This window comes from Labrus bergylta, chromosome 15 (assembly GCF_963930695.1).
Source record: "Labrus bergylta chromosome 15, fLabBer1.1, whole genome shotgun sequence".
In the NCBI taxonomy this organism is placed as follows: Eukaryota; Metazoa; Chordata; class Actinopteri; order Labriformes; family Labridae; genus Labrus; species Labrus bergylta.
This window is the reverse complement of record NC_089209.1, coordinates 27,294,740-27,321,364: the sequence shown is the minus strand read 5'-3', so window position 1 is coordinate 27,321,364 and position 26,625 is coordinate 27,294,740. Positions and strand designations below refer to the sequence as shown.

At 38.6% G+C, this 26,625-nt stretch overlaps 2 protein-coding genes across 2 annotated transcripts; one reads left to right on the top strand and one right to left on the bottom strand.

Moving 5' to 3' along the window:
• Nucleotides 1-2,085: 2,085 nt before the first annotated feature.
• LOC114920854 (trace amine-associated receptor 1-like) lies at nt 2,086-3,139 on the bottom strand. Its single transcript, XM_029279372.2, has one exon. The coding sequence runs from the start codon at nt 3,082-3,084 to the stop codon at nt 2,086-2,088; it is 999 nt and encodes a 332-aa protein (XP_029135205.2). The 5' UTR covers nt 3,085-3,139.
• A 10,680-nt stretch (nt 3,140-13,819) lies between these two features.
• On the top strand, nt 13,820-15,943 carry LOC136182681 (trace amine-associated receptor 1-like). Its single transcript, XM_065963390.1, has one exon. It carries the CDS (start codon nt 14,013-14,015, stop codon nt 15,012-15,014), a length of 1,002 nt encoding a protein of 333 aa, XP_065819462.1. The 5' UTR covers nt 13,820-14,012; the 3' UTR covers nt 15,015-15,943.
• Nucleotides 15,944-26,625: the final 10,682 nt, after the last annotated feature.

Genomic DNA, 26,625 nt, shown 5'->3' with positions numbered 1-26,625 from the left:
GTTTGGAAACATTATTTTAGTCAATTATTTCCCCCTTTAATAATACTAATTGGTGTTGTATTTTATATCATTGGAAAGCCTGATTAGTCACCTTTCCAATGAGGTATAACTTGTAAGGATCATGCATTCATGGAATGTGCAACACAGCTAAACGTGTGGGTAGAGCCCCAACAAAAATGTGGCAAAATCCCCTGCAATGTTCTTCTGTTGGTATTCATTCCTGTTTATATAAGCTTGCAGTAAAATGATGCAACCATCAATTTACTAAATTATGTTAAATACGTGAGAAAACACTCTCAGGTAGAGGCATCTCAAAACTCAAGCCTTTTTGACGGATTTGTTCCTCTTCTATATCTATAGCCACAAAGATGACATCAAGGACAGAGAAATGCTACTTTGGTGAATGTCGATCCCTCATGTCAGGCCTTCTTGGCTGTAAAAGCTGTAACCTGATTTGTGGTGTGTTCAAGGACACAGGATTATGTGGGTGAGTGTCTTGAGCTACAGTAACATTTTTTATGAACTGGTACTACACAAATAAAGATGGATAGATTGATAGGTTGATTTATTGATTAATGAACATACTTAAGTCACCGTCTTAAATGTACCTGGATCAAAACACCAAGTAGATTTTCTTTTTAAATGGGAGGGGGAAGCCATCTCCTCCTGACTTTTACCTTTCTAATTTACACCTATGGTCTTGACATAACTCGAATTTATTTGGAAAACTGAAACCCAGCGCACAATCATTGACACCTAACCGATCTTCGTAGTTTACAGCTTATAGTAATAATTACAAAAAAAAAATTGAAGATAGGGTGAAATTATTGCAGTTTTGTTATTATCAATGTTTTCAGCTGTTGTAGCAGGACTGCAGCCCTTTAAATAATACAGCCCTGGTTATGAGCCTGCAGTGTCCTTGTAATGTCATGTTTGATTTAAAAAAAATTAAAAGCAAGATCATTATGGTCACAATTTGTCTTACATAACCTCTTATTTTGTATTAGAAGTGAGAATGTTAAGACAAGGTACTTTATAGTTTTGGTAGAGAAATGTGAAAGTTGGAGAAGTGTACAGATTCTGTGGTATATGTTCATAACTCTACACACAAACTGTCCTCAGAGGAAAACTTGGTCCCTGTAACCCTGTTTGAAGATAAAATGTAGCACGAGAAGTTATGTAGGGGGTCTGCTACAGTGAATCGTAACTCTCCTGGTAGCTTTTTTAGCTCCAAACAGTGTTTCAGGGACCCATTTTTTCCATTGAAAAGTTTGTGTGTTTAGTTCAGAAAATATAACATAGATTTATTTCACTACCAAATCTAATGCACCTTTAAAGATGATTGAATTTCTAGTTGTGTGTACAATACAACTATTAGATGGTAAACGCATGAAAATGCATGAAATCAATTAAATATAATAGGTTTGGTTTTGTTTAACCACTGGAAAAAGAAATAGCAAAGAAAACAAATACTGAATATAAAAGTTTAACAAAATGTGTTGAATTAACTTTACATAGGCATAATGAATTTGACACACTTTTTTGACACAATCTTTTTGTGTCTGGGATGCTGGTTTAATTATGCCTCAAAATGTGTTTTGCTTAATGCACACAACAAGTCAGGTTTTACAAAATAAATTAATTTTACATAGAACTTTGTATTTGTTAAACACAAATTTCTGATTACTTGATGTAAAGTGGTGTGTTTAAAAGGACATACAAGAAATCTATTTTCTGATTATGTGACATCGCATGTATTGTGCGTCAGGTGTACTGAAACTATCCTACAGTCCAGGAAAGTTTTGTTTGCAAGCCGTTCCTAATGAAGATTGAGTTTAACATTGAAAAAAAGAGTAAATTTGACTTTGATGTCAAGATGTCAAAATATTAAGTATCAAAGTTTTGACACACCATTTTTTGTGCAGCTAAGGAACACAAAACTAACCATCAACCTGATTATTTTTTATTAGGATTTATTAAAATAATTGTATTTAATCATTTAAAGCGCTAACATTCCTTTTTTATTTCTTAAACCATTGTTCACATTTCATCCTTATGAAACTTTATACCAACATACAATAATTATTACAATTTTGAGTTAGCACAATCTCCTTGAAATATTTTTCCAGAAATTATCATTTTGAAAGCTGATCTGAACCAACTGTAAAAGAAAGCATATATAAAAGGATTCAGCATTGAATTTGACAATGTGAGCCAATTAAGTGTTTCAATCACAAGGACTGGAGGGGGATTACGAGACAAAGGCTGAAATATGACACAAAGAAAGTAAGGAGTTAAACATAGGAGAAAAACTCCCATAACAATAGCCAGAGTTATAGTTGCCTTTCTCTCCATCTTACTGACAGTTGCTCCAGACCTTTTACTTTGGCAGGTCACACTCTGGATGCTATTCACTTGTTTCTGAGCAACAATAAATATCTTCAGGTAGATACAGAGCATTATGAAGGCTGGAAGGTAAAACGATAAAACAGGCCCCATAGTGTTTGCTATTAAAATTTTAATGGAACACATTTCCTCACATGTTCCTTGGCTGAATCCTGCAATTATAATACAAATTCCAATCAGGGCAGAAATAAACCAGCTCATTGCAATCATGAGCATAGTAACATGAACACTTATTTTAGTTCTATATGTCAAAGGCTCACACACTGCATAATACCTGTCGATGGAAATACAACATAAATTCAGAATAGAAGATGTGCAAAGAGTTACATCTAAGCAGTCTCTAATTTTACAAAATACATGTTGATGATAAAGACACGAGGTAACAGTAAATATCATGCTCAAAGGAAAGACTAATACTCCCACAAGCAAGTCAGCTATAGCCAGAGAAAAGATGAGATAGTTAGTGGGGCTGTGAAGCTGTCTGAAATAAATAACAGAGATTGTCACAAGAAGGTTTCCACATATTGTGGTAATGGATAATAGACAGAGGAACATATATGCAAATACACACATTATGCCAGGGTAACTTGTAAATATATAAGTTGTGTTATCCAAATCATTGCAGATATTTATGTTATCGATGAAAAAGGTCTCGTTCACAGTCAACTTTGGTTCCATGCTTCCTGATTAAGAAAAAAACGTATTTCATTAAAAACATTTTAAAGAATATCAGATTGTGTAGCATCTAAAGGAAACTACAGCATCTTTTTTCAAGAAAGAAGACCTCATTATCATCCAATGTTCTCTTACCTTGGAATACTCCAATACTGTCAATTCATGGACAGTGTTGTGTGGTCTTTGTCACTGTGCCACAACACAAAGATCTTTCGACTTTGCACAGTTTTGATCAAACCTCATCTCATTAACTGAATGAACACGTACATTAGAAATCCAATCAGATGTTTCCTGGTCACATGGGATACTAACAATATGATACGTTAGGATTCAGTTATAGTATGTGCTGTTGTGTTACAGAGTGGGTTGTCCAAATTTTCAATCTACCACTATTTACCACCATTAAAACTTTGGAAGAGGAAGTAAGTAGAAGAAATAAGAAGTAGTAGCTCAGTCTGTAGGGACTTTGGTTGGGAACCGGAGGTTGGCCGGTTCAAGTCCCGATATGGACCATAATATGGAAGTTGGTCTGGTAGCTTGACAGGTGCACTCTCTGTGTAACAGTGTGTAGTAGCCCCACTCCGCAGTGTGTAGTAGCCCCACTCCGACATCTCTCCAATAATTAGGCCCTCCAGGAAGTTGCGATTTCGCGATTGCAACAATTCACGCAAATTCAACCAATCCCCGTGAATTCTGGGCGACCTTGCAATTGTGTCTAATCACTGCAACCTTTCTACAAATATGACCAATCAAAATACTTTCCTCTGCAAATTTCACCATCATAACAGTCCCCTGTGAAAATGTTGAGCCATACGTCATCAAAGTTTGGTGACCATTGATCAAATTCACTTCCTTGTTTATATGCAGATGCAGACATGTCCGACACAAAGTAGCACATTTACCTATAAAAATTGCAGCTAAGGTCCGTGCAAAGCAATTCCCAGATGCTCTGCACGGAAGCAGGGGTAAACTTTTTTGCAACACATGGTGGTGGAACACAAATGAAAGTCATCAATCTACCACAAAACACACCAGGAGAATGAGTGAAACGCGCTGACAAAATACAAGACAAATCACAGTGACAGAGGCTGCTGCATCTGGATCGATTGTAAGTGCGGAAAGAAGCGAGGCGAGTTAAATAAATAAGCATGGGTAGAGCTTGTCTGATTGCGAAACAAACGGTGTGTGTGTGCGCTCATGCATTAATGAAAATAGTTAGGAATAAAAAGTCGTAAAATGTGGTTTAAAAGCTTAAGGCAAAATATGAAATTGGATGTGTAATGAAATCAGATGAAGAGTCTAAGTGTGTGTGTGAGAGAGAGAGAGTGACATCACTGAGTGAGGCAGAGGAATATGTAAACTTCACAAAGCTAATGGCTCTGCTCAGGTTAAAAATATAGGCATCACTCAATCACATCGAAGTGTGTGTAAGAAAATAGTTTATGAACAAAAAGTCTAGATTTTTTTACATTAAAAATATCGCAAATTTTCGCTTGCTGCAGAAATTTCATTGCAAAGAAACGTCTAAAAACAACCCAACATGCATTGCAATTTTCTTTTGAAAAGCTGCAGTGAAATCAGGCATTTTAGGCTGCAAAAAGTCCGCAAAATCCTGGAGGGACTGACTAATGCATGTCCACAGGTCTAGTTTGTGAATGTGTGTGATTCAGGAAATTTCTTTAGCTACGTTGATGGAATACCCCCCAGCAGTTTATTTTGGTTTAATGCTGGTGCTAAAGGGCGGCATACTGGATCAAAAAGTTGCACATTCTTCCTTTAACAGCTGGTAGCATTTATTCGGCAAAGAGCTGTTAGCAGTTATTTGGCATAACATTTGAAGATATGGAGGGCCAAAGATTAACACCTACCATACCTTTAAACATTTAAATATGTTTTCATATATTATTGCCAGCATTCCTCTCTTGTGTTCTCCATAGAGCGATCCGGGGAAAAACCATAGACTGTAACCCGGAAGTTGACAAGCCGACATTACTGCGGTGGCCTCTCCCACAACATTAGCGTGTTTTAATACAAGCAGTCCGAAGAAGTTAACATTTGTGCTCTTTCTGTGTGCTATCTTAGTTTGTAACTATGCCAGGGGCTTCTGGAAGAACTTGTGCAGTTATTGGCTGCTCATACAACAGCGGCAAACTTTAAGTTTGGAAAAAAAAACGAGTGCTTTGAACACAGATCCTTACTACACGAAGAGTGCCCCTTCTTGAAACCATATGGTTTACATAGATTCTCTGGGCTGTCAGAAAACGGAGCTGTTCGCCAGCAGTGGATCAAGAATATTAACAGAAAGAACTTTGTTCCCAATGAAAAGAGCAAGGTAGGTTTTAGTTTATATTGGGGAATATTGTTATTTGACGGTGACTATTATTCAACTGCATAGCCTAGCGTGGTTTAAAGAGTAGCACATTTAAGCTAGCTAATGGCTAGGCTAACATTAGTAGCTGACCGTTGGGGCTTCACTGGTCACTCAACTAAGTTGAATTACTGTGAAATAGTACATTATTTTATTTAACTAGGGCAATATAATGAACTAGGTTTTCATAAGAAACAATATACTTGCTGCCATAATACAACGTTTAGGTGTACATACAGGACATTTACACCTCATCTAAAATAAAACATACTGATAAGTGGGTGTGTGCACTTACATGTGCCTGTAGGCATGGAATCTGAAGTAGGAGTGAACATTGAGGATCTGGAAAATCTGCCTTGGCGTCCAGTGGCCATACACTACAGAACAAACCTACTGTTCTAACAAATCAATGACAGACAGTGCAACACAAACTGATCCTTCTCCATCAATGACAGCCTATGACTTGGATGATAGAGACTCCAAGTTTTTCACAGGCATAGGTATTGCTAGTTTTTGGCAACTTTAGTGCACCCTACAGGATTTTCTCTCACAGCTTAGAATCACCAAGTTGGCAGTCCATGATCAACTGTTAAGGCCCTGACACACCAAGAAGACTGTCGGCCGTCGGTCCGTTGGTCCATTGGTCCATTGGTGAGCGGTCGCCTCCTAGTTTTTGCAGTGTGTCCAGCTCTGTCGCTGCCAGTTGGGCCGCAGTTGGCCTTTTTTTTTTTTTTAAGATTTATTTTTGGGCTTTTTATGCCTTTAATGGATAGATAGGACAGTGGATAGAGTTGGAAATCAGGGAGAGAGAGTGGGGAATGACATGCGGGAAAGAGGCCACAGGTGGGATGTGAACCTGGGCCACCCGCTTGAGGCTACAGCCTCCATACATGGGACGCACGCACTAACCACTGCGCCACCAGCGCCCCAGTTGGCCTGTTTTTTGATAGACTCTACATTTTGAATCGGAGGACCCGTCGCGGTTGGGGGTAGGAATCTCTCTGATTGGCTGTTCAGCTAAGGGAAACAGGAGAGCCAGTGCACGAGAAGAAATACGGAAGCGCCTCTTCTATTCTTGTTCCACTAATAAAATACCAAGGGCTGACAACGACAGTGCCATTTTCAACTTTTTATCAGACATTATTCTCCATTACCTGAATTACGAGTGTTGAGCACCAGAGGTGAGAATATTTTCTTCTCGTATCACAACAACGTTTTATTTATATGCGTTCTTCCTCATCCTCTCTTGGTTTCCCCTTTTTGGAATGACGATTACAGACTACCACCCCCTGCTGGCATGGAGAGTTATTGCCTCTCACACAGCCGCAGAACGTACATGGTGGTTGGCCGTCGGCTGTAGTCTTTGTGGTGTGTTCTAGTGCAAATTTTTGACCAAGACAAAAGGCGTCGCCCGCTGACGCCACAGGCTGCCTTCGTCGCCACCAGTTCTTGGCCATCTGCTTGGTGTGTCAGGGCCTTTACTTGTTCTGATGAGGCTTCGTCTTGGTTAAATGTTTACAGACTTCGGTAAACGGTTCGGAATTAGCAGAAGCAAGGCTTGTGAGATCTTCACACTCTTGAGACCAGTACTTGCAAAATTTACAAGGAAAAAGGTGATTGTGTGGTAAAGGTATAAGGCCTCAGATTTTCAGTGAAAATTATCCCAAAGCATTATAGACTGTACTGAAATATAAGTACAAAAGCTAAAGAACCTAAGGAAACGTTCACAAACATATAGCAACTTCAAACATCATATAACACATACAAACTCCTGTATTGCATGTCTCCCAATGGTTATGTTATGTGTGTATCTAAATTGTTCGCAGGATGGTCCAGTGATACATTTAGCACAAAATCGGTAGCACTTCATATTAAGGCGCTTGTAATAAGCATAGGTAATAAGTCACTTATAAGACTCCTACAGTTCATCAGCATTGGATCAAGTGGCCCCCAGCAGAGCAGCACAGGCTGTGGCACCAGTTCGACGAGGATGCAGCCAGAATCATCATAGCAACAGCAAAGGGAGATGTGGAGAGGCGACTCCAGACTTTGACCACCATCATTACAAGTTTTGGAGCAGAGAGGTTTGGTGTTGAGGAATGCAAGACTGCAGCATTTTCCTCTCTTGGCCATGCACTCACAGTTCCCACCCACTACTTTGACATCCCTACTCTGCAGATTTATTTCAAACTGCAGTTGTTTTGCCTTTTAGCAGCGCGTTTATTTCTTTTGCAGTGTGTTTCAGGGGTTTGCATTTGCTGTTTAATATGCAGCATTTCTAATTGCACGATTTTCTTAATGTGTGTCATTTCAACAGTTCCCGAACCTTTGACCTCTACAGGCCACCCTACAAAAGGCATGGATGAGCTTCTCAGCATCTTGCTGTGACAAAATAAGTTGTACCTTGGCAATGTTTCCTAAGTTGATTAAGGCTGTTCCATATAGTTATATTAGCAGAATTATTGGTGCCCCTCTCCCTTTCCTGCTGGAGAGTTACAATCAGCGCTTTGCTTGCAAGGCCTCCAGCATCATAAAGGACCCCCACCATCCATCTCAGAAACTGATTTCCCTCTTATTGTCAGGCAAAAGGTATCAGTGCATTCATCAAGCAGAATCCTAAAATACATTTTTCCACAGGCTTTAAAGGCTTTATATGAGATTTTTCACACTGTAATAGAAGTTGGCTGACTCCTCCCTTCGCGTATAAAAGTTGTTTAATTGAGGGACTAGAGAAAAGAAGAATAACATACTGTACTCAATGCTTAACTGCGTTTCTAGATCACAGTCATTTCGGGTAAATTTACATGCAGTGTGAAGATACGAGCATAATAAAGCTATCGCTAGCATTAGCATGCTATCACAACAATGCACCGCGAGTTGTTTTGGTTTCATGCTGGTGCTCAAGGGTGACATCTGCTGGATCAAAAAATCACATATAAAGCCTTTAAGGATCATTAACAAACCGTGAAGTTCCTTACCTGTTCCTTACCTGTCCCCTCCCCCCACTAACCATCTTATTTGTATGAGATAGTTTTTATGTAATTTAAAACCTGAATGTGTGCTTGCCACTTCCAGATTAAGTTGTTTTACTTGGTCATAAATGAAAACTTTCTTAATGTTTGTCCTTCACAAGATTGTTAAGGGTCTGATGCAATATAATGGTAAATGCTGCATCATCCTATTAGAGGTGTGAACAACTTGTGTCTCTGGTGGTGCACGCACAGTGCTCTGCTTTGTCCCAGAGGTGCTTTGTATTTGCACAATATGAAATTGTCAACAGGCAATTATGTAATGATTAATTGTGAAACATTTCCTAACAATGTACAAGCTGGAATAACAACAGCTGAAGAACAATAACACTTTACAAAAAACATTGGCAGAAATTAAATTCATATTATTCTTTTAATATATAATTATAGAGGGACTCCTCACCCTGTTGTTTTTGAGATGAACAACCCGTCCATTGATCCACAGCCAATAGGTCATGAATGCACTAAGAGGTATAACAAAACACAAATTGTCAAAACAGTCTTTATAAATACCTGACAATCGTCGAATGAAACTTATACAGAAATCACAGGATATATAACTTTTAACAGATGATTTTAATTTACGCTTGGCCTCTGTGGATGATGTCAGACCTGCTGCTTTTATAAAGTCTTCTTTGCCTAAAACAAAGATACAAAAAATAATTGATTTACTGTTCACTTGACTTTTAAGTCACCAGAGAAAGGCAGACATGGTTTGCATTACAAACTGCCAGTTTCTAACAAAATACAACATATCTTACCACCTGTAGCCTACGGTCTGTGGTGCTAACCTAGTAAAGCTTAGCTTAGCAAGCTTAATAAATTGTTTATTAACCGAATATTTGCCTAAACGCAAAGATTAAACCTACAGGATACATCACATCTTATTGTAACTTAAATCAGATTTTTGTCCGGTGTGATGACGTGTAATGTCCCCGACAACCACTGCAGTCTCATTTAGCCATTTGTTAGCAAACACCTTTTTAAGGACGCATAAAAACTTCAAAATTCACAAGTGGGGGTATTACCTAACGTAGTTTATGTCGTCTAACAAAACACCAACATCTCTTAAGCTTGTGTTAACCACAGACCTTATTTCAGGCATCTAACCACAAACCCATTCAAAATCCCCATTGACTTTTAGACGATAGACCCCATGGCGCCAAAATGCTAACTTACTTCCAGGATTTAGGACTCATTCCTGTGGCTCCCTATTATTTACAGTCTATGGTCTCAACCATTTCACTACTGACAATTATTTGGTATCAAGAGAGGATTTATTTTTTTCAAAAGCGCCTGAAGTGAATTGGAAAAAAAAGGTCACACGAACGTGTACCCATCTTTAAGTCCAGCTGTGTGCATTACGTAAAGACAAGATTTTCAGCACAGCAGTCTTCCCCTGGCCAATGGTAGCCCAAAAAGTATACAACAGTTGTTTCTCAATGGGTAATAGTTTCTTCCAAGTAACAGTTCGTGTGGAAAGGAAATTACTTGGAATGCATTGGTCGTAAGGGAAATCGTGAACCCAGGTTATTGTCTCAGTACATTTTATATGCATGTCAGTGCATATGAAATGGTTTCTCTTTTGACATTTTTCTTCTAGAGGCTAATCTTTTTTGAACTGTTGAAGACTATTGACTATTAATGATGACTATTTGGGAGGGATTCAAATATGTGCAGTTTCACAAAGTTATGTCAGTTTCAGGTATGAACACCCTAACTTTTTATTATATAATCTTTATTTCCTAAGTACCTAGTTGTATATGTAAAATCAATCAATCAATCAATCAATTTTTATTTGATAACATCTTTTATTTTTATAACAAGTGTTATCTTGAGACACTTAACAAAAAGCAGGTAAAATACCTTACTTATTGCTATATTACAAAGACCCGGCCTATCCATCATGAGCACTTTAGCAAAGCAGCAAAAGTTATAGTGGTAAGAAAAAACTGCCTTATTAAAAGGCAGAAATCTTCGGCAGGATCCCCGGCTCATGATGAAACAGCCTTCACAGGCCTAGACTGTGCCGGGCTTGGAAGGGGATAGGGGGAGAGATGGGATAAAATGCAGGAAGAAGGGATAGGGAGGCAAGCCATCCATCAACAATCCGGGAGCCTAAGAGAGCTCAAGAGCTCCCAGGAAAGTAGGGGGTTAGTGACTGAGATTTACAGATAGATACATGCAGCAACCCAGTCTCATGTCAAAATGTGTAATACCTACCTTTGGTCCACAGCGCAAATCGTAGTAGTTTCACAATAAGGGCTCTAAAATTGTGACATGTCTACGTTTCCTTTTGCCTATTCTTTTGTATAGGCTAACCTCAGCTCACGTGACTGCCCAGTTTTCCCCTGGCAAAAAAAAAAACATGGCGGACATCCCTTCTACTTTCGGCGGAAAATGCAATATTTTAAGATAGTTTGAGGCTTAAGTGTCAGGAGTTTAGTTTGATGTCTATGGTCTGATGTAACCCGTTTTAAGAGCCGCGAACCGAACGTCCACTTCCTTCCGGTTCGTTGATAGCGTCCATAGCTATCACCATAGCAACAGTAGAAAACGTAATATCCCAACGTTTTTTCTGGCGAGACTTGAAAGACTGCATAAACTATATCATTCGTAATGGATTGTGGGATGGGTAGTTCCTTGACTCTGGACGAAAATGATGTACACAGTCTTGAACCTATACCTTTGTTTCCGTTTTTACCGCCGTTTTGGTGCCGAATTGAATGTACTATAGTCACGAGTGTTGGGGTAGCTTGTTGTCTTGGTCCCAGGCACCAATCTCTTGATATAAGGATTTTGTGAAAAATCAATGGAGGATTTGAATGGGAAAATGTAATTCTGTAACCAGAGCGGCCGAAAAAAAGAGCCGCGAACCGAACGTCCACTTTCTTCCGGTTCGTTGTTGATAGCGTCCATAGCAACCACCATAGCAACAGTAGAAAACGTAATATCCCAACGTTTCTCTATCGAGACCTGAAAGAATCTTCGTAGAAACGAACAAACTAAAGATCATAAACATAAACCGAACGAAGATTATCAAGATACATTGTACATTTGTCGCCAGAAAGGTTATCAAAACGACACTTAAGCCTCAAACTATCTTAAAATATTGCATTTTCCGCCGAAAATAGAAGGGATGTCCGCCATGTTTTTTTTTCGCCAGGGGAAAACTGGACAGTCACGTGACCTGAAGTATGCCTATACAAAAGAATAGACAAAAGGAAACGTAGACATGTCACAATTTTACAGCCCTTATTGTGAAACTACTATGTTTTGCACTGTGGACCAACGTAGGTATTACACATTTTGACATGAGACTGGGTTGAGAGAGGAGCTCAAGGTGCCAGTTTCTCCGGTAGTCTAAGCCTATAGCAGCATAACTAAGAGCTGGTCTACACCAGCACCAGCCCTAACTATAAGATTTATCAAAAAGGAAAGTTTTAAGTCTATTCTTAAAAATACAGACTGTGTCTGCTTCCTGGACCCCGGCTGGAAGACAATTCCAGAGGAGAGGAGCCTGATAACTGAAGGCTTTACCTCCCATAGTACACTTAGGGCCAGATTTACTAAGCTCCCAAGTAAAGAGTACTAAATTGCGTGTTCACTCCAAAAATTTGCACGGTTGGTTGGTGGGCGTTTTGCAGGTGATGCAAGAAAATTTGTGTGAATGACAACAGGTGCAAACCTTGTGGAGGTGGTACTATTTAAGTTAGGCTTTTGCGTGTTCTACTGGTTTATATCATGGAGAGTTTGGACAGAAAGCAGGATGACTGCAAGCGCAAAATAGTGGGAGAGGCAAATAAACGCAAAATACTGCATTACGCTGGTAATACATCACACCTGAGAGAGGTGACACAGAAATAAAAAACAATCATCTCCGCCATTCGTAATGGCCCAGACCGTCTCCACAAATCCAGACAAAGTGTAGGTTGTGGACACTGGCGTTGAGCCTGATGCATCTCCCGACTAGTTTTACCTCTGGTTATTGTAAAAACAGTCAATTAAAATGAATAATAACTGATTTTATTTACAGATGGTTCATTTTTAGGTCACCCAGAGGTGAACATGTTGTGTTGATCACCTAAAAGTTTCAGCGTGACATCACTTCTAAATGCAGTAGCCTGCTGTTGTGCCTTTATCACCAGCTTTCATCAGACTGTAAAAATATAACTATTACTGAACATTTCATTCTTATCCATAAACGATATCACGCACAGGCTACCAGAGTGCTCCGAGACCAAGACCAAGACATTTAAGAATTGAGACCAAGACAAGACCAAGACCTCGGCAGGGCGAGACCGAGACAAGACCAAGATTAAGGCAGAGCAAGATCAAGACATACCATAAATATCAATGAAAAATCATCATCTTGTGTGCAGCAGGCATTTTCTCTCACTTAGACCGTAACACCAGGAAGGTTGCTGCCGTAACCAGGGGATAAAATCATATTATCAATAAATTGAAGTTATTTGTTCTTTTAAAAAGAAACATTTCCTTCTTATCACATGACTTGGAAAAAAAAGCTGATCAGTGCTGGTAATGAGCGGTCTTGACTTCGGAGTCCTAGGGGCGCTGGTGGCGCACTGGTTAGACTGCGTGCCCCATGTATGGAGGCTGTAGTCCTCCAAGCGGGTGGTCCAGTTTTGAATCCGACCTGTGGCTCCTTTCCAGCATGTCATTCCCTACTCTCTCTCTCCCTGATTTCTGACTCTAGTCACTGTCCTATCTATCCATTAAAGGCACAAAATGAGTACTACAACATTATTTTTTACAATCTGCGATTTTACCAGTGGCGTTTGACTTGACTACTCTCAGACAGAGAAAAGGAGCGACCAGCATTAACATAGAAACACAATAAATTTCATATTTGGAGTGTTTTTACTGAAATCTACAATCTGTTAAAAAGTCAATGTTAGTAACTGTAGTTTGTGCTAATGAGACACGAGACCAGCGTCTGTGAGCATGAATAAATGAGTTTATGAGTTTCGCCGGGAGTGAGTGAGTGTATCTAAAATGTTTTTTAATTTTGCTGAGTGAGTGCACCTTATATTCCACAACGTATTACTATATAGTGAGTAGGGAGAAGGGAATGAGTGTGTGATTTCAGACACAGCCACATTATAAAAGAATAGACAAATTTTTCAGGAGGGAAGTTTTGGAGAGTGTAGTGCATTTGTATACAGTACACAAGTGCTTGTTCAAAAGTAACTGTGGAAACGTGGTACCAGACTCAAAAGAACACACACACCAAAGTAACTATGGCAATTGGATGGGAGTTGTTTATTTAACTGTCAAGTCCAAAGGTTGTGATCAGTGGCTGGTTGAACACAGAAGCAAATCAACACTGGTCGGTTAACTTGAGTGTCTACAATGAAATGTTAAGTCTTTTGTTATTTCAATCTAATGTCTTTTGTTCTTTACAAATTCATGTCTTGGTCTTTAAAAATGCTGAACTAAATAATGCAGCTCTTGAGTTTTCGTATGTGAATTGATGACATTGGAAAGCTTTTTTTTAAGGTGAATCTAGAAGCATGGAGCCAGAAGAGGCTGTCAACAGGATGTTCACTGGTATTGACATACATCCCTGCTATGTATCCTATAATACAACTTATACATTTTCAAACCACCCTTCAGTCGTATGCATTTTATTATATGTTTTCCTTGGTTCATTGTCTGTTGTCACAATATGTGGAAACCTTCTTGTAGTTATCTCCATTATCTATTTCAAACAGCTACACTCTCCAACCAACTATCTCATCCTCTCTCTGTCTGTGGCTGACCTGCTTGTTGGTGTTTTAGTCTTTCCTTTCAGCATGGCATTTACAGTGACTTCCTGTTGGTATTACGAAAGTTTGTTTTGTAAAATAAGAGGAAGTTTTGATGTAACACTGAGTACAGCTTCCATTTTGAACTTGTGCTGTATTTCTATTGATAGATATTACGCAGTGTGTCAGCCCCTGACTTATAAAAGTAAAGTTAATAATCATGTGGTTGGGTTTATGATTCTGGTGAGCTGGGGAGTCGCTGGTCTAATTGGAATTGGCATCATAATAGCAGGTTTTAATCAGGGGAAATGTGAAGAAAGTTGTTTAATTGATGCTCTGATATCAACCACCCTAGCATGTATTTTTTCCTTTTATATCCCAGTTATTATAATGCTCTGTATCTACCTTAAAATTTTCCTTGTTGCACAAAGACAGGCAAAAAACATTCAGAACACAATCTGTCAGAACTCAAAGGCTGGAGCAACAGTCAGTAAGATGGAGAGAAAGGCCACCAAAACGCTGGCTATTGTTATGGGAGTGTTTCTCTTATGTTGGACTCCATACTTTCTTTGTATTATTTTTCAGCCTGTAACATACAATGTCACACCAATTGTTGTAATTGAAACACTTAACTGGCTTACATTGTCAAATTCAATGCTGAATCCATTTATTTATGCGTTGTTTTACAGTTGGTTTAGATCAGCTTTTAAGATGATAATTTCTGGAAAAATAGCCCAAAGAGATTTCGCTAACTCAAAACTCTTTTGATCTGTTGTTTTGGATGTATACATTCAATTTAAAGAAAAAAATATTACTAGATGCCCTGTCCGTCTAAGGAATACAATTATTTTATTTAAATTTATCTAAACAAAATCTGGAAAATGTTTTTAATCCTGTTTTTTATGCATCTTTTCTATGCTGGATCTATATAAATCAAATGATTTCATGTTAGTGTAAATGTACCATTTTAGAGGTATTCAGGTAGCCCTATCACAATTTTCACAGACATTAAGGAACATTTAGTATAAGCAATGACTAAAAATTAAAAACTAAGCAATGACTGAACACCTTTAAATGGGGAACATAACACCTCATGCTTCTTATTTCAAATTAACTCACTCACTCGCCCTTGAACCAGGAAATGAGTTGCAGTACAAACCCGATTGTCCAGGATTCATTCTAAGGAAAAAGCTACTCAATAACTAGAAGATTTTAAGAAAATTACTGTGGTGTGTTTGTTATTATTTGTTTGTTACTTAGTTTAGTTAATTAGTGTGTGGGTTTTGTTAGACATGCTATTGGTGATGGCACACTGTAAATAGTTCTATTATTGTGATGGAATATTCATTATGTGTGTAATTAGATAATTCGATTTTGGTATACAAGTAATTATTTTAAATTTTATTATTATTGCATAATTAATACCTATTAAATTGAGTTAATTAGAAAAAAGTTCTTCCTTCTCCTTTTAGGGCATGTAAGAGTGAACGAAGAACATTGACATTTATTTCTGATGTTGTGTATTTATTTTATTTGTTTCCAACTAATGTTTTAAATTTTTGTGTTTTACATGTTGAAAATAAATAAATGAAAATTAAATCAACCCTGTTTTTCAATAATACCAAGACTAAACATGTCATTTTTTGGGTTGAAAGTGACTCTGTAATTGCTAAAGATGAAACCTGCACAAATTGGACTTTAATTCCAATGTTCCTAAATAAGGACTTTATTTCTCTACTTCCTCTGAATTTGGACAAGTTCATCAAGAAATTAGTGTTTTGCAGACACAATCTCCTACAGTGAAGGCAAGGCAAGGCAAGTTTATTTATAAAGCACATTTCAACAACAAGGCAATTCAAAGTGCTTCACACAAGACAAAGGCATCATGACAGAGGAAAGAAAAGAAACATTAAAAAATAAAATAAAATAAAAAATTCCCCTTACATTGTTCAAGCAAAAAGGAAGAGGATATATCAACCAATATTTATAATATCAAAAGTGTTGCGACACAGCATTGAGATGCAATCAATGAACTATATTTATCCAATCGATAAACTTATCGGCAAATTTATTCAGACATACCCAGAGGAACCGTTTGGACTACAAGCACAGATAAGGTCTCTTTAGAAAGCAAACACGCAGTTTCAGAATGTTTTACGAATTTCCTCCAAAAACATTTAAAAGCTGGCCTTCCTCACAGAACACAGTCTGTTTGGAGTTTGAACCGCGATTGCTTCTATATGGATGCTAGTTATTGATTAAGGCACAATATTAATTCATAGTTTTAAGAACTATAATAACTAATTTTACATTTTTATAGTTATTTTCAAGTCTTTAACATGCTCGTATTTTACATTTTTAATTAGTCAGTATAGTTAAAGTGTGAATCAGCATTTCCTCTTTATTTAATACCAGTTTGTTGTACTTTTCTATCTTCTTTTTTTCTAGCAAAAAAAGTATGCAATTGTTCATTTGACTCGCTGCAAGTTTGGCTGCCATTCATATCATTTTAACCACAACTTTTCATTCAAACTCTCTCTACAGCGTATAGCCCGGGGATTCCCCCATCATACAAATACAATTCAGAACTTTGTCTGTTTGTTTTCTGGATTAAAACATCTCGAGAACTTACTCTTCGGATATGAGATTGATTGAATAATGAAATACTAAACTGTATATTTATTTTCCTTACACTTTACGCTAATGATGGTGATTAAGATTAACAATATCTTAATAAATTCATTACACTAGAACGGATCAACATTATAGTGCCAGTGGAGGGTCATCCACCGTTAAACCCTTTGGTCCACAGTTCCAAACAAGGCTGTTTGTGAGGCTTCGAGTCTTGATTCTTAGCTTGAATTAAGTATCAGGCACGGTACCTGTTTGTGTGGACCCAGATTAGAATTCTGGTTTTGAGCTGTTCATTGTTGATGCTGTATTCTTGGTTGATAGTGACAAAACATGTTCCAATGAAGTTACTGCACGATACAGGTGCAAATCTTTATTTTAGACTCGGTGTTGCCTTTTTCACCAGAGACAGAAAACAGTGATTACATTTTGATAAGGGGATGTAGTAGTCTGAATACTGTGCCGTTTCTTTTGTTGAAGTTGGACTGTGTGTTGGTGCAGGGTGTTTTCCTGTTGGAGTGCGCCTTGAGTTTCCAATTGAAGGGATGTCTATGGTTTAGGTTAATGATCTCTCTGGTTGCCGTGTGTGGGCTGATGTTCCACTGCCACCTGTGGTTGTTACCTTGGATAGATGCTTGTGGACATTTGGGTGTAAAAAAGACTTATGACTGCTTCCTACACTATATCTTTTGGTACTTGTGTCAAAGTATCGAAGTCTTGCCACATTTATCAGTTTACTGGAAAACCCAATCAGGCTGCTTAATCCCATTCCAGCCAAATGCCAACCCTTTAAGCATTGGATTATAAATTGTGTTGGGCCATTGCCTCCTTCTAGGTCTGGTTGTGCTTATTTGCTAACATTGATGTGCCAGGCTACAAGATATGCAGCATTTCCTTTCAATTGATCTCTGTGAATTCTGTAGTTAGTGTGGAATTTACATCCGACAAAATCGGAACTGAAGGCACAACAATGTTATTTACATCTTTGAGACCTGCACAAACCTCAATTCATCAGGGCAGCCTGGCTTCGGGTTTGGCAAGATGGGAGTGTTACATGGGCTGATAGTTTCAACCATCAAACCTTTATTAAAAGGGATTGAACTACAGCATCGATTCCTGTAATTGAAATTCCAGAAAACCAACGTAATTTTACTTTTAAACAAAAGTAAATCAAAACTTTATATCTTAACAAAGGTTCAAACTGAGAAAATTCAAAAAGTCAAAAACTGGTACATACTGGGAAACACTGACATAGATCGACATACAACATCTACCAACTAACTCACAACAAGAGGGAAAGAACACTGAGACTAAATAGCCATGGGGTAAACAAACACAGGGAAAGACAATGAGGGCACTCAAGACTGGAGGGAAAACATACAGAAATGAATAAAATACAAGATAAGACACACTTGGACAAGAACTACAATATGAATCACAAAACATTAAAGACACAGAGAACTCGAGAATTCAACAATACTCCCTACAAAAGAGAAACTTTCCAAAATAAAAACATGAAATACAAAAGACGAAAGACTAAACTAGGAACTTTAAGACAAAAGTTAAATTTAACCAAGCAACACTAGGAGAGATAGTCTTTAAAATAATGAAACCTAAACTCTGTCATATACCAAAATATATATTAAAATAAAAATGAAATAAGACCAAATCATACAATATGTGTTAACACCAGTGGGCGCGCACTGTAGCTGTTCCCACTCAACGTTCTTGAAGCCAAAATACGCCGCTTAGGGGCGCTTCCATCTTGCGATTTTGACGTCATCTGGAGCCAGAGTCTGCGCAGTAGGGTCCGGAGGGAGGAGCCCTGGTAACACGCCCCGCCCACTTAGCGTACTGCCCTGATGACTTACGCAGCCCAGCTACGCCGAAAGCGCTCTGCCGGTCTACGATGAAGAAATGTGTAAGTACAACCAACCACCGTATTCAAAGTCTAATATTTAAACACACTGTGTTTTAAAAAATCCAGTTATTTTGATCATTATTGAAAATACGTGGGCTGCTGGGTCCTCTGTTTTTGCCGAAATCGTTCTATATTTAAGCTATATTTAAGCTAGGTTAGCACCACAGACCGTAGGCTACAAGTGGTAAGATATGTTGTATTCTGTTAGAAACTGATAGTCTGCAATGTGATTCATGTCTGCTTTTCTAATATATTTAAGTGAACAGTAAATCAATCGTTTTTTGTATTTTCATTTAGGCAAAGAAGAGATAAAAGCAGCTGGTCTGACATCTTCCACAGAGGTGAAGTGTAAGTTAAAATCATCTGTTAAAAGTTTATATCCTGTGATTTTTTTGAAGTTTCATAAAGAGGATTGTCAAAACAAGATATTGTTAACAATACAGTCTTCTAAAATTAAAAATCAGACTGAGTCATACACCAGCTAAATGTTAAATAGAAAGGTGATGTTTTCTTTTCCATTTTACAATCAACAGAACCTAAAAATGACTAATTTCAACGTTTGTCTGCACACCTGTTACAGAGGTCAGGCTGGGGTCGCTTAGTTTGAAGGAACCTCCTCCTTTTTTCACCTGTGCTTGGACTAAGAGCTGTGCCAGATGCCCTGCTCATCCACTGTGGTAGAAATGACCTTACACCAGCAGCTCTCCCAGATGAAGAGTCCTCTCTGCCATCACCCAGAGGAGCTGATCGACGTCTGAAGAAGGTGGACAGAGTCTGGTGCTTTGTGACAGTGAACAGTGAGAAGGCTACCATAGTCATCCTCAGATAAAACACAGAGATCCTGGTCAATATTTAATTTATTTTTCTTAACATGATGTTGCCCTGTGTTTGAAAGACCAGATGCTGGAGGGTTGTGTTGGATTTGGTTTTCCGTCATATTCTAACAGTCAAACAATCATCCAGGATCTCTGTACTTTATTTGATTTTTGTTGGGATTTCTTTGTTAAATTACTTTTAATACTTTCTTCTATGTCCCAGCAATTGGACCTGATGGTCTCCCTTACTTATTTTCCACATGGTTAATGAAGCCAGGGGTTGTTTATTGAAGATTTCTTTTCATAAAATGTTTAAATAAACTTTTTTTAAATCTGATGACTATGACTGTCTCTGATTAACTGGAGCACTACAAAGTGTTGGTCACAGTAAAATAATTTAGCAGTTTAGCTCACATTTGAAAAGGCCTTGAACTGACAATAATTTCTTCTTAACCAACAACAGCAAAGCTAACAGACGAGCTCAGCTTGTCACAGCCGGTCTCGTCTGAGATAAATGGCCTTCAAACTTATTTAATATTAAACATTTAAAGCCTATAAGCATAGCAAGATACGTATGAGATTCCATTTCCATTTATTCAATCACAGACTTGTCAAACAGTCTGGCATTTTGTGCTGCTGTTTTCAAGAGTTAATAACTGAAGAGAAGAACTCCATCGAGAGAGGACAGGAAACACTCAGGGGACGAGTCCTCCATGTTGTCAGGGGTTGCTGATGGATCTGAATCTGAGGGCATCTTCTGTAATAAAGAAAAACAATCATGGAGTTAAATGTAAAGTATAATGAATTTTACTGTGATGTTTATGCTTCAGACCTGAAATCAGATCTGTCCTCAGGTTCTGCTAAACTTCAGGTTCTAAAGTTTGTTTTTAAGACAGGAGAACTATTTATGGGGAAAAACAAAATATATATATAAAAGACATGATGAATCCAATAATATGATCAGCTTTATGAATTTATGTTTTAATACAAAAGTGTTCCTGCCACTTTCTATTGAAGATTATTGTAAACTGTCATCACATGGGCCAGCCTGATAAATTAAACTAATGTTAAATATTCTCATATAATCAGACAGCCAATTTGTGTGTCAGAGTCTGGACTGCGGTTTCCTTTGGGCATTGATTTCCTTGAAGACAGAAAGAAGAACAATTTAAACATGAACTTCTTGCAGAACCATAGAGGCTGTTAAAATCTTCTGTTAGTCGTCCTTACATTTTAAGAAGGATTATAAATTGTTACTAAAATACTTTGATGCCGATAGCAGTTACAATAACACGGTCCAATCATATGAGAGATCATTTTACCTTTGAGTCCTATGTGAAGGCGTTCTCTTCAGAATCAGCACTGCAAAGACAAGATGATGGCGTCCACCTTCACAACCTGCTGCTTCAGTCTGGCTGCATCATGGTCTCCTACAGGAACACCACAGAAATGCAATCAAAGTACTTCACTTTATTTATCAGAGGATCTACTGTATGCAAAGTAGAATTTCTTTTTAGCTGTAATTCCTCAAAAAGATTTGAGACTGCTTTGTTATTTGAGAGCACAGATTGTTTCTTTTCCCTTCTCTCTGTTTGCCTGTACATGACCTTTTAGTGCTGTAAAAGATGCTACAGTAAATCCTGGATCAGCTGTGCGGATGGTGTGACTGTGTGGTAAAGCTTTGTTAAAGTTGTCACGCACATACTTATATGCCTTTGGAGAGTAAAAGTGCAGTGTGGTGGCAAACTGCTTATAAAATATAAAATAGTATTTCATTGATGAGGTGCCCCAATCAAAGCGTCCTACAGAGTAGCAGCAGCTTTAGAGGGAGGAGACGAGCACATTATGGAGAGGAGAGCACCGGAGGGAGCGAGCTGGAGGAGAGACGCACAGCCTGAGAAAAAGGAAATCCCTGTTTAAAATAAAATGTTGGTGAGAAGAGGGAAATAGGACGACATAAATGTCCATGTTGAAATTCTTTTGAATACAGAGGCTGTGAATGTTCAGTTTTCTTTGGCTATAAAAAGGCAACAATAGCCTGTAGTTTAATCCTGGTGTTTCTCTTTGTTAACGATTATTGAAGCGAAATCAAAAATAAATGCATGACATTTAAAACATATTAACATGTGTGGGGGAAAACGTGATCTTTATGTCTTCTTTTATTGTGCCTATGTCTCCTCCTAACTAACGTAACAGCAGCATGTTGTGTGTCCTTTCAAAGGTGTTAAATACAGACACCGTCACAATCACCGCAATGTTTAGTACTATATACCCTCGTATATAGTACTATGAATTTCAGCCTGCACGGTGAAAGTAAAACCTGTTACTCTCGGTATAGTCCACTTATCACTCAGACTGTAAACATGTACACATTAGTAATGATGCAGGCCAGATTTAAATTATGTGACTTTGTTTTTGCCCTACATACTTTTTTCAGACCTTACCAGACTATTTCTTTTTGCTGTAAAATAACTGTACAGTCAATGAACCGCATCTATGAGCAGATTTTTATAACGATTCTTGGTTTTAAATACAATTTCAATCACAATAACGACATAACAATATCAAGAAACATAGCATGTCAGTTATTAGGTTTGCTCATTTAATAGCTAGCTTTACAACATTTCAGCTAACTTAGACTGCTTATGTGTTAGCTAGCTAGATAACGACCTTAACCAATGACACATAAATCACTCTTTTACTTACCGAAAAAGCTGCAAAGATCCCTTAGCTCCCACAGGTCGGTTAGAACAGTTTACTGCAGAACAACTCATTTTGCCAGCTCAAAAAAGATGAAAAAACTGAACGGAAACATTCAATGGCGTCTCGGCTTTCCTTCACTACGTAACTTTTGCTATTCACAAAGAGAGCTACGCAAGATCGGCGGCTGTCAATCATAGTCAAATATGACGTAAAATCCCATTTTTCAACCTCAAATAACTTATTTAAAACAAACTTCACAGAAACATGAGCACTTGAACACAATGTAGGGTGATAATAACTAATGATCACAGCAGAGTTTAGGTTTGGAAAAAAATTATGTGACAAGTATGGTATGGTGACACATACTTCCAACCTTTCTCTCCTCCTACAACTCCTGCCGGCATATCAGCAGGGTATATCTGACTAAAATTATATGTTTCATGTGTGATAAAATTATCTCTTGTCTGTATGGTGGAGAGTGTTCCACCTAAGGGTGTTGTGCTTTTATCTGTAGCAGCATTGTGTGTGTGTGGATGTTCTATGTGTTTTTGTTTATTTTTACTTTTTTACTTTTTTTTTGAGATTCAGTTTTATTCACTGTTGGGGACTGATGATGTCCCATCGTGCATAAAGCAATTATAGCATTAAACAAAACAGAAGCAACAGGCACATACAATGAAACATTTAGAACATTGCATAAACATTTCAACTGCCTCTGAGTCCACTTAAGCAACCTTTTATCATTTATTTCAGCTTTGCATATTCAGAACAATGTATACGTTTTTTATTTAAAAAAAAATGTGTTGGGTCTGTTAATATTGAACAACTACCACAGGTAATCACTTCACTGTGCACACAACTGTTATGGCTCTGACGTCCCTATGACTACAGAGTCCTACGTCCCGCCGGACAACAGATTCACCTACTGGTCTTACCTATATCGAAATGAATTCTTAGTAATCCACCCCGGAACGTCTCCCCTAGGATATAAGTTCAAAGTTTGATCTTATCTGTGTCGAGTCACAGCTCAAAAAGAACAGCTGGCTTAGACCTCCGAAACACCCCCGCAGGATGCTCGACAGCCCAACTCTCACCAATTTGCAAATACAAGCAATCAGTGATTCTCAATCATTGATAATTTATTCAATTTCTATTATATATAAATATTATTCATGCTGTCAAACTTACAATAATTTCATCCGAATTACAGTTTCTTTAGATATCATCAAACTCAGACATGGCAGTAGCAAAGAATACAAATTATTTGCACTTACCAGTCTTTGTTTGTAGATATCCTGTTTCGTGATGCCAAATTGTTGACGAAATGACTAAGACTTGACTCCATACAATAAGACTCAGTTGACTCAGATGGCTTACGTTGATGAAAGTTTATACATCAGATAAATACTCCGGAGGAGACATGATTCAACATCACACTACTGTACTCGTGTCTTGCTCAATCACATCTGCCGAACTTCTCGAAAGGCATCGCATATATCCTAAAAGACATTACCATTATCAGGGTCGTGTCACATTGACCCACTTAGACTAAACTGTGACGTCTATAACACTGGAGCAGACAATAAGTCTACCAAACATCCTTGCAGATATCAGGAAGAACAGTTGACACTCTCTAAGCTGTACTTGGTGTTCTAATAACAACTGAACTCTGTTAGGTCTGACTGACATTAGAGAACAGTGAATAAACCTAATTACATCTGTACATTATAATCTAAATAACTACAGAAATTCCACCACAGTTAGGACCCTATCTTACACCATGTCCTAACAGCACGTGAGCATTATATGTTGCGTCGCGCATGATCTCACGCTCGCTGTTTACACTGCATCCGTTAAATATTGAATTCAATGCTCTGTAAATTTCAGTATCCCCCCTTGAAAAGAGAATAACATCTAGTGCTTTTGTACTGAAGGTGGACATAGACAATGGATGTGCGGTGCTTTGTATTAACGAGTAGCTGACTGAAATCACAACACAGAGGCTCGTCGGTAAACTGCTCGCTGTGAGCCGAAAAAACGTTTATTTTCCGGTGTTGACAAAAGTCAGAGCACAACATTTCAATCACTGATGTGGACATTATCAATGCACCGTTATCTTCCCCTTTGTAAGATGAGCTACCAAGCTCTGTTGAGTGAGAAAAGCGAGTGTCAGTGCATATAGAGCCCCCTCCTTCCTCAGTGCCTGTCCTTTGAAATGAGCGACAGAGGGGAAAATAGAAACGGGGCGTCAGGGTAAAAACGGCGCGCTGTGACGCTTGGGAGAAGTTAGGTGACTCAAATAGGAAATAATAGAATCAGGCTGATTTTGTCGGAGACACAGTGGTAATTTATTTCCACTTTTGGTATTCCGCATGTGATCCAGAGTGTAGAGGTTTCTAACTTTACTTCCCATAAGTTAAAAGCAGATCCTGAAGCAGCTGGGGGTTAAGCACAATCATGCAGCTACTTGCCATGCCCAAAGCCAGGGGCCGCTCAAGGGGTTTCATAACACATTGAAGTCCATGTTGGGTGCATATGGTTCAGGGAAGTACAGGTTTTAGCCCCAATGATTTGGTCTTTGCTCATTCCGTGTGTGGTCCTCTAGCAGTTTTGCAGGATGTCTTGATTGAGAGTGAGTCGAAAAAAAAAACACGCACATCACTAGATTAGGTGCTGAGTCGAAAAAAATACTGACAAAGACTCGCAACACTGAGGCTCCCAAATACTTATTTAATTGCTATGTGCATTTAGACGAACACAACGTTCCGAGCCCGACTTGGCTCTTCCTCAGGTGCTGAGTCACCCAAAATATTAGTGGACTATGTTAAAGGTTTCATTGTCGTCTGTATGCAGCTGTCGAGGTAGTGAGAAGATGTGTGGAAGGTGCTCAAGCTTCTAAGAAAAACGTGCATGACTGCAGAACAGAGCAGTGTCCGTTTAGCCCTGGGGAACAAGTGCTAGCTCTGTTGCCACTGCAGGTCTCACTATTTCAGGCAAAGTTTGCTGGCCCATACACTGAGAAAGTTTCAAATCAGAACTACTTGATTTCAACCCCAAGTCATACAAAGTCATCTCAATTATGTCGTGTAAATCTGTTGAAGCTGTACTATGAACATGACTGTCATGTCGCTAATGACAAAGTTGGAGGATTTTGGCCCCACATTAATGGTTGAATCAGTTCTTTCATATTTCCCAGAGGTGGGATTGGACAGTGAGATAGGTGTTAAGTGATCCTTTTATTTGTGGTAGGTTAAGAAAGAGTCATTGTGTCAGTTAGACAGTTTATCAAGTCATTTGCCTGTGTTATAGAGAACTGAGCTGATAGAGCTCATCATGAAGTTCCCAATGCTTTTTGGTGATATACCAACTCAGACAAATCTCATTGACCACACAAAGGTCAAAGCTATTATGCAGTATCACGTGCCCACTAAGAAAAGTTCAACTGACACCAACTTAATTCTTCGACTATTGAGAAGGGAGTGTTAGACTTAGTTTGGTTTTCAAGCACTTTGAGGTTTTATGTTGGGTCTGGTGTCAGTCCCTTCGTGGTTTAGGGCGGGGTCACTGGCAATCTGTACCGTGCCTAAGCACCCTTCAACCCTGAAGTCCAGTTCATCTGACCAGTGTGACCTCTCCGTGCCATGCTCAGGAACGGTTCACTTCCTTGGCCATGGCACGCTTTGAAGAGGTGTGCTTCAGCACGGTACACTTCATGCACGAGCACAAACACAGCCTTTATTATGGAGAAATCCGGATTTTTCTGTCTGTATATGAGTAAAATGACTCAAAGTAAAGACACAAAGTAGTTGTCATTTTCTTCAATGTGCGCCCACAGACTCGGCCGCGGGTCTATTTTATTTTTTAATTTATTCATGGCTGTGTCTGATTAAAATTACTGAAAATAAGCCTCAAAGTCAGTAAAGTAGCGGTCATGTACTTTGTGTTGTTCTCCGATGTGCAGACATGGACTCCATTGCGCATCCCTTTTTAAAAAAAATTATCGAGTCCATCTGTTTGTAAACACGCTTCATAATAACATAAAGCATGCATATGCTGTTACGAAGTTATGTACAAGAGGTAATCATGCTTAGGCAAGGTTTGTCTTGAAGCAGTGTGACCGCAGGCTGTGAAAGCCAGCGGGGGAATGGGGAGGGGGGGGGGCAATCGTGCTTCAGAACAGCGCCGTACAGATTGCCAGTGTGACCGCGCTACAGTACACAGACCAGAACCCTCTTACTTTCCTTTGTTCAACTTAGACTATAGGCAAGAGGATTTATATGTTGCCATTCTATAAAAATGTACTCAGAAA